Consider the following 9182-nt stretch of genomic DNA (forward strand, 5'->3'; position numbering starts at 1 on the left):
GTCCAGCGGTTAGGATATCGGACTTTCACCCGGGAGACTCGGGTTCAATTCACAACAAAGGAACATTTTTTATATAATTTCACCGTATCTTAAAGTTAACTTCTAAAAATTAATTGTATATATAATTTCACCATATCTTAAAGTTAACTTCTAAAAATTAATTATATCGGCATTTGAAAAAGTCAAATTAACTATATGAAACATCTTTTATATAATTTCACCATATCTAAAAGTTAACTTCTAAAAATTAATTGTATCAAATTAACTGTATCGCTTATGGAGTTGTGGAGTCTGTATTTAGACAAATTATTGATGCATGTAAACTAAAAGTAATAATCGCTACAGATTATTATGGAATGAAGAAGTACTAAATAATTTGTCAAAAAACTATAACAAAAAATTAATCGAGTGGGGAAAACATACACCCATCTGTCCTCCTTCAAGGCCACCATGGCGAGCTGTATTTTATTTTTATTAATGTTCTATGGTATTAGCTTAGCTCTAGTATAGTTTACCTAAACATGTATTGCGACCAGTGGTAGTCCAAATGTGCTTCTAGAAGCTGAAGAAATGATCTTTAATAGAGAATTGGAGATAAGGATATCAGAGTCTAAATATAAAGACCGTCTCTTTCGTCTTTGACCGTGTAAAGGAAACTGTCAAGTTGAAAAATATGCGTTAAATCTTATTTAGTTGGAGTTTAGTATCTCGTTGTTTTCTGAATACTTTCTCATGTTTTCTATTTTAATGAATGGCATTTTTATGTCTTGTAAAAAGTTGGGGTAGAAGAATTACTTTCAAGAACAGTCTAGTGAATGAAGCTTTCACAGGCAGCACACACCACTGAACGAGAACCAATGAAATTGCTCAAATACAAAAACAAAACAAAAAGTATACATGATGTATATTCTGGACTAACACAATTGCTATTTAACAAACATCCAATTCATTGAGAAAAGAAATATTATGGAAAAATGCTCAAAATTCATAATACATTTACTACAAAGAAATGAAGTATAATTATAACTATGGAAGTTTTCTCTAATAAACCCGACTTGATACTTCTGGGTATTGTTCCTGGTTTAGCAAGAAGAATGCAATGACGGACAAATAAATTGCATATAACAAGCCAAAGTGAACAGTTTTGCAATCTTTACACACACCTATCTATGTGGCTGTTTAACTCCAATCACCATGACACAAACTTGGGCCGCGCTAAATCAACATATTTTGACTTGAGTGAACTAGCCGCTTGCTACAATCTCATGGATGGCATCGCTGACACTTACATCATCGGATCGGACAGACAGTTTCATTGCAACATCCTTTGCACCATCAAGTCCAAAAGACAACCGCACAAGCACCTTCACACCCCCTATGAATACACCCGACAATAAGCATGTGTGTGACCTTGAATTAGGGGGGACTACCTCTGTGCCCTGTATGAAGTGAACAATAAAATAATGAGAAAGATATTGCCTTCCTAGATAATATGGCAGAATTACCAGGGATCGGGCATTTGATTGATACAAGATGACCAGCTCTTTTCTTTCAGAAACTGTTTGCGGCATTAAGTTAGAGAACAAAATGTCTAAATTTCTAGATAGGGATGTTAATTTGTATGTGTAACTGGAAATCCCCATGGGAACTCAGGGCGGGGAGCTTTTTCCCGCGGAGATGGGGACGAGGAAAAAAATCCTACGGTGGTATGGGATAGAGTATTTCTCCCAAATTTTGGATGGTCTGACATCAGCTAATACTTGATCTCGAGTAGCCTATAGGAGTAACAGAAATATTCTACTCTCATGAGCACCTAAGTAACTCTTAAATTGGGTACTCTGTGGTCTATGCTTACATTGGCTTTTACTTGCATCTGTAACCTAAGCTCATTGTGGCATGGATTTGGGAATACAACAAACTGTGGGGTTTGGGAATATCACAAAGTTTAACTGCCAAATTATTAAAAAGAACTACTGACTGAAAGCTATAAAATATTGTATAGCTAAAATGTATTTGCATCTGTATGTTGGTAATATCAAAACTCTAAACAGTTGGGCTTGATCTTTGTGCCATTAGAAAAAGAACTCCTGACGCACCAGAGAATCTCTTCTAATTCAGGTCATCTGTCATTGAACCTGTGTGCATGCGCACATGTTGATAGAAAAGCACTTTAAAGTTTAAATGACATTCATTGACGTCCTTGTGGCTTGAGAATAGCATCGTGACAGAGATCAACTTCCAAATTTTAAAAGGATTGACATATTTATATGCATAAACTATATGCTGCTCGGAATAATATTAAACCTAAAATATATGTATAAGTAAGAGAATGCCAAGATTTGGTCTATGCTCTCCCATAAGGCATGAAAAATGAGTGTATGGAAAATGAATCCTAATGGACAGTAACATTTATTAGTCTTCTGGCATCATCTGACGGGGAGAACACCTAATCACCTCGTGTTGCAGAAATAATAGCAAAATGCTCACAACTAGTTTAAGAAAATGGGACTCGTAGAAATTAACATTTGTGAAAGCGACATTGACATGATTAGCTTACCTCACAAGGTTGCATGCCTAGAAGATTGATGACAGTATTTACAGCTTCAGACAAGCTTTCTCTTGGACCAAGACCATACTCATCCACTCGTTCACTGTCAGGGTCAATGCTTTCCCATGCGTTCCTGAAATTAGACACCCCCACTCTCAATATGTAATCTGCTGCAACAACGTCGAGATCTTCCAACTGGTATTCATCTTCAACACCATCATCTTCAGCCTCACCAGAGGTTGGGTCAACCTGGTCCATATCCAATTTATGAAGTAACACAAATTTTCACAAAAATTATTGTAGGTTTGGTATTGCACAAATTTACTGCTATACACATGCATATATAATATATAATGGGGATTCTTGGATAGAAAAACAACAAATAAAGAGGACAATTACCTCTTTAACAATAAATTTTAGAGTGTTAGAAAACTTTCCAGTTGTTGGTAATCCCTCGGGCTTCTCAAATGCCACAAAAGTCTGCCCAGGTGAATCATAAGGAAGAGATCTGACGGGCTTGGAGAACACCTGAGAAAATTCTTCTGCTTCTGAAGCATCCACAATTACAAAAACCTGGAATAGGGGAAAGAATTACACAGAAGGCCTGGAGTTGCATTATAGTATAAAGTTGTACACAAATTATATTAGTCATTACATCTTCCAAAAGTTGTTCGGGTATCGTGTTTGTGCAGTTGTACTGAAACACAACATGTGTATCAAAAATGTGTTTAACAACATTAACTGCATATTCTGTCTCTGCTTCAGTAAGCTCCACAGGTGCTGAGGACTGGTAAGAAATACAATATCAGAATACATATGATATATAAACTTAAAAAATTCTGTAAAAAGATTTAGGGAAAGAACCTTAAAAAGCTTCCCAAAGTTTGCAAACTCGGGAATTGACAGGAGCTGCCTTTCATACGAATCTACTGTGGATGGGGGGCCACTAGGAGGAGCACCCAATCCAGTTGGCTTTTTACCTTGAGCTTTCTTCTCTGTAAGAGGCTGAGACTTGACCTCCTTGGGCACCAAACGAATGTCAAAAGCCACTTCCGAAGGCACCTGCAGTCACATTTAAACATGAGATATGTTCTAAACTAATGAAAAGTAAGAACAATATATTGGACTTACATAGTTTTTCAAACTAGACTCCAGATTGACAAGTGGGGTATCAAGTGACCCAAAGAGGAACTCTCTCACATCTTCATCATTCTCAAGATCACCTCCAAGCGTGTTCAGATAAAGTGTGGCTCTATCGCGAACCTGCAAAGGAATAAAAACCATCCAAATATAAATCAAAGCAAATAATAGTTTGACACACTTCCTTGAAAAATTGCATGACTTCAGGAACCACATAATAAAAAAAAATGCAATGTAAAAAATGACAGAAGTTGACCTCATCATCACTGTCAAAAAGACATCGCCTTAGCAGAACAAATATGCGGGGCTGAAAGGAATAATTAAGAGATTTTAAATTAAGTTAATTAACAAATATCACCCTAAATAAATAAACAAATCTTAAAGAGAAAATAATTAGTAAATAACGGCAACAACACCTTTAATGCATCAACAGAAGCACCAAATTTGGCCAGTGTGCTCACAGCACTGGCCCTAACAGTCGCATTCTCAAGATGTACTCTGTTATAAATATAACGAATATATTTGCTGGGGTCCAATGTTTTTGGTCCTTCAATTCCAATGAAGTGGAGTATCTAAGGTACACAGGGGAAAATTAACAACAACAAAAAAAGGTAAACTTCCAAAAGCGCACAAAGTAAACGACAGCACAACCAAAGTTATCACCTGTGTTGACAAGTACGTGAATTCACAATCTTCAATGAACTCACAGAGATGAAGCAACCCACTTTCCTTAGCATCAGGGATATCTCTAATAAGAATCACTATTGAATCAACAATTGCTTTTTTGTAATCGAAACCACCTTCCTCCCTAAGAATGTTACTCAGGAAATTCATCCTGAAAATAATAACATAATAGAAACCAGTAATTTACACAATTTATCAAGGAAAATATTTAAATGAAAGATGTAACATCTGGCTGAATTGAATAAAAACATATAGAATGACATGTATACTCACAGAGATCTATATTTTAAAGGAAACTTCAAGCACAGTGATCTTATTGCTTCAACAACAACAATTTTGAACTCATCAGCAATATCAGACATGAAATTTGTAATCTGCTTCATAAGGCGATCCACACTTGATTCATTGCCTGTCTTCAAAAGAGTAGTAATAGCAAGTGTCGCAATGCTTCTGTTCTGGTCAGAGATTAAACTTTCCATATCAATGTTGCAGTTGGTGACTGCCATTGGATGTGTCATTGCCACCTGCAAAGTTCAAAGCCACTCTAACAAATTATTAATAAAAACAATCAGACCAAAAAATCTTACAACATTAGCTACAATACAATGTTCTCATCAACTTTGCCAAAATCCTAGCAGATAGAAAAGAAAAAGGCGCCTCTAGGTATAGAATCGTCATATATCCTTTCTTAAATTCTATTCAAGCATGAACAATATTTCTACTGCAATTTATCTGATTAAAGGTCAACCTTGTTCAAGGTGCGGACAGCAGCAAATCTAAGAACTGGCTTGGAAGAACTTAGGAAGAGCTGAAGAACAGTAATTGCTGGAGTTAACTCGCGGGTAGTTACACCGTTGAGGTCTGTAATTGCCTTAGCAGCTTCAAATATCACCATTTCTGACTTGTGACGAAGGCAACTCTCAAGAAAATCATAGAAGGGGCGTTCCCCTGATTGTGTATTATTTCCTGACTCACGAATAACCTGCAGATAATTTATGCTACATAAAGATTATGCAAATGAATATTCTCCCAGAGACAAATTTTATATGAAGAGGAAAACACACCTGACTTGTATAACGGATCAAGAGACATTGGGCCAAAGGGGAGCGGACACTTCCCCTTGTCAAGCTGGTAACCAGCTTGCTAACTGCCAGTCGATCATTCTGACGTATCTGCAATGTTACAAGTCACCATGTGTCAATAAATCTGTTTATAGTTTATTTGTTTGGTATGCCAATAAAGTAGGATTTTTGGAAGGTATAATCAACATATCATACAAGGACTTTTAAGAGTAAAATAAATTGATTATATAGAACTACCATCGTGATGACTATGCTCAAAGTAACTTCAAAGGACTTCAAAGGACAATCACATACAACAAATGCAATGTTATTTGCTTTGTTGTAAATCAATGTAAGATTTTGACCCGAACAAGTTATTCCAAAAGCTCAAGTTATCTCGTGAAGTCATATAATGGTTTTCATATTTAAAACCTCCTAGTACCAAATTTGAATTTTTAGATGAAAGTAACCAGGATTGAACTCTAAGGCTCTCTTTGGATTGGATTGATGGACTAGAACGAAGCGGAACGGAATAGAACAACATGGAATGGAGTGGAGCAGAGTGAAATGGAGTGGATCGAAATAGAACTGAGATTTCATTATATTGTCTGGGTATTTTTTATAATTCAACGGAATGGAACATAACAAGTTAGTTCATTCAATTGCATACACCCCAAATTGGGGGAATGAAAATGAAGGATTAGATGGAATCGATTCCATCACGTTCCATTCCGCTTCATCCATTATTTACAAATCCAAACAATGAACTCTTATTATACACCACTTCATTCCATTCCATTCCATAATATTCCACCAATCCAATACCCTAAAGCATAGAAGCTTTCATATTTTGTCATGAACTAACTTTTCCAAAAGCCTAAGTTATCAGGCAAAAGGACACTAGTGGATTTTGCTTATCTAGCAGACTTAAAAGGAAATAATGAAACACTAGCTCATGCTGAATATTCAATGAACTTCAACTGTGATAAACCAAAAAAATGAATGTAAAAGAAATTGCTCTTGCTAAATATCCCAGCAACTGATGCATTATATTGCAACACCAGCGAAAGAGTTTTTGGTTATTCAGTATAATCTATTCTAATACACCAACAAGACTTGCATCATCAAACCATTCACGCAGCATACCTGATGTAGCAAAGCCAGTGCATGGAATTGTACAAGAGCTGCTCTTGATTGTACGGCTTCCTGAACCTCATTGCTCCACCTTTTTACAATTTCAGGATTTGTCTGCAAGTGGGGGATAAACAATAAGTACCTGCTGTCGATGAAATATACAGATACAAGGAATTACAAATCGATATTAATACTACCTGGAGTAGATGAATACCACTAACTAGGGCTGCACTTGCAACAACTGGATTTTTGTCTACAATTGCTTGTTTTAAATACCGCTCAATTTGGGTAAGGAGGGTTCCATCCGTGATGCGACAAAGCACGCGAATGGCATTTGCCCTGTACATATCAGTTTTACTATTCATGTCCTTCATGAGGGAGCTCGTGACGATAATAACCTTATAAAAAAAATTTAAAAAATGGAACAGTCAGAATGTAATTTGTAAAACACAGGCCATTAACGTGAATCTCACAAGTAATATAAATTGCATGAGAATATGTAACCTCGTCTGCAGATGGGGAGAGTTCTTTTATAATTAGGTAGACCATTCTCCTCAACCCCAGATCTCTAGACTGGAAAAGCTTGGTAACCGAAAAGAAAACTTCTGTAGCTTCAACCTATGAAAATGGGGAAGAAAAATTACTGAAAAAAGATTCATAATGACTCTAACATAATCATGTGAAGTACATCAATCAATAAGATACGGTCTTTAATTAATTAAGAAATAAAAAGAAAAAAGCTTAACCTTTGTAAATGTCTCTCCCTGATTCAGTAGGTATAAGAGTTTTGTGATAACCTGGAAAAGATAACAAACACACACCATCAAAAATCAAACACCGATCAAGACAAAGAGGTCATAAATAAAAATAAATAAATAAATAAATAGAAAAACCTGTGAACATCTCCTAGCATCTAGTTGTGGGTCATTAAAAACCCTGGCCTCCTGAAGAACAGCCCCCTTTTCAATTCCCATAAAGGGTGAATAATCAGCTGTTAAACAAACAAACAAAAAACAGAATTATGGACATTATAACATTATAGCATAATTGTATATATGTATGTAGGATTCATCATAATTAACCAGATTGAGTCGTGACCAAAGTGTGAAAAGAAGCTATCAAATATCTATCTATCAATCAACTAATCACCATAAACTTGTTCAAATTCACACAAACAATTGCACGTTATTAGTTAAATGCATTTCGAATTACACTATTAGATCAATTCAGATTTCTACCAAACAATACAAAAACACACTAATCGAATCCAATCAAATCAAATTCAAGTATCGTGATCTATGTGAACCCTACCACATTTCCTATTATAAACATGAATTAAACATTGGATCTAGAACAGATGCGGAAGAAAGAGCACGGAAGAGAGCAGATCGAATTGTAAAAGAGAAAAGCGGGACGGGAAATCAGGGAAGAATGAATTACCTTCGTCGTCCCGGTCATCGTCTTTCTTCGCAAGCGGCTGAGCCATCGCCGGAGTAAGTGAATTTCTGAGATCTGGAAATTACGCAACGTTTGTCTATAGGTGCCTCTGCGAGTGCACCACTGGAGTTTAGAAATGAACAAAGAAAGACCAAGAATGAGTTGAAATATGCCTCGTCAAGTATAAATCACGAAATAAAAAGGCTTTGTAGTTTTAATTAACACTTCTATGGTAATTACAAATGATACTACAGTTTTGAGATTTTGCGATTAAATTTAGGTTAAGGCTAACTTCTGCCCATGGACACAACCTAAAAAATCCACAAATAAAAAATTTTTATTAAAAAAAATAATAGAATTATTGATTATAAATTTGTATTAAATTGACTATATAATTTTCAAGATTTTTTTACTTTATTTATTTCTTAACTTGTATTTTTATGGCACAAGTTAGCATTACCCTTAAATTTATTTATATTAAAAACTACAAAAGTTTGGATAATATAAAACGAATATATATTTTTTTATTTTTTTAAAATAATTTTTGTAGTGTTGTATAAAAATATTTTATAAAAATTTTAAATAAAAATTTGGTTTGAATAGTTATTCTTTAAATATTATTTTAGATATTTTATTATTTTATTAAAAAAATTGATATCAAAATAAATAAATAAAATTACTTAATTTTGAAGTTATTTTAAATATATTTTTATATAAATCATTTTTGAAATATAATTTTTTTTCAAATTATCATTTTGAGATCTTTAATAATGTATGTTTATGTTATAGAGTGTAAAAATTATTCTTTTAATTTAGAAAAATAAATTTAGAATTTTTTTTAATATTTTTGTAAAATCTATTTTCAAAAATATGAAGAAAAAATGTATCTTTTTAAGGTTAAAAACAAACTGGCCCTTTGTCATTCCGCTAAAATCGAAATCGAAAAGTAAAAATATGTTAAAAATCAAAGAATTAGTGGGGAGTTAAAAAGAATTGTTGAATTTAAGTTGGTAAGGAATAAGCATCATTATGAGTTAATGTGTGTATTGGACTTAAAAGAAAGGTTGTTAATATTATGAGTGAGAACATTCTTGTTGCTCCTTCTAAATCAACCGAACAAACTAACGACAAGAAATATATGGATTCATAATGAACTGTTAATTCGACTGAATTAGATT

General features: G+C 34.3%; 1 protein-coding gene across 1 annotated transcript; it reads right to left on the reverse strand.

Moving 5' to 3' along the window:
• Nucleotides 1-929: 929 nt before the first annotated feature.
• LOC127107933 (coatomer subunit gamma) lies at nucleotides 930-8233 on the reverse strand. Its single transcript, XM_051045282.1, has 18 exons — nucleotides 8008-8233; nucleotides 7461-7558; nucleotides 7314-7364; nucleotides 7072-7185; nucleotides 6765-6965; nucleotides 6580-6681; nucleotides 5437-5544; nucleotides 5121-5354; nucleotides 4646-4896; nucleotides 4352-4523; nucleotides 4105-4260; nucleotides 3945-3995; nucleotides 3680-3811; nucleotides 3413-3610; nucleotides 3204-3335; nucleotides 2948-3121; nucleotides 2558-2797; nucleotides 930-1439 (listed from the first exon to the last, which is right to left on the reverse strand). Exons 1-18 carry the CDS (start codon nucleotides 8051-8053, stop codon nucleotides 1245-1247), a joined length of 2655 nt encoding a protein of 884 aa, XP_050901239.1. The 5' UTR covers nucleotides 8054-8233; the 3' UTR covers nucleotides 930-1244.
• Between the last annotated feature and the right edge of the window lie 949 nt (nucleotides 8234-9182).

Source organism: Lathyrus oleraceus, chromosome 7, assembly GCF_024323335.1.
Source record: "Lathyrus oleraceus cultivar Zhongwan6 chromosome 7, CAAS_Psat_ZW6_1.0, whole genome shotgun sequence".
Lineage (NCBI taxonomy): Eukaryota > Viridiplantae > Streptophyta > Magnoliopsida > Fabales > Fabaceae > Lathyrus > Lathyrus oleraceus.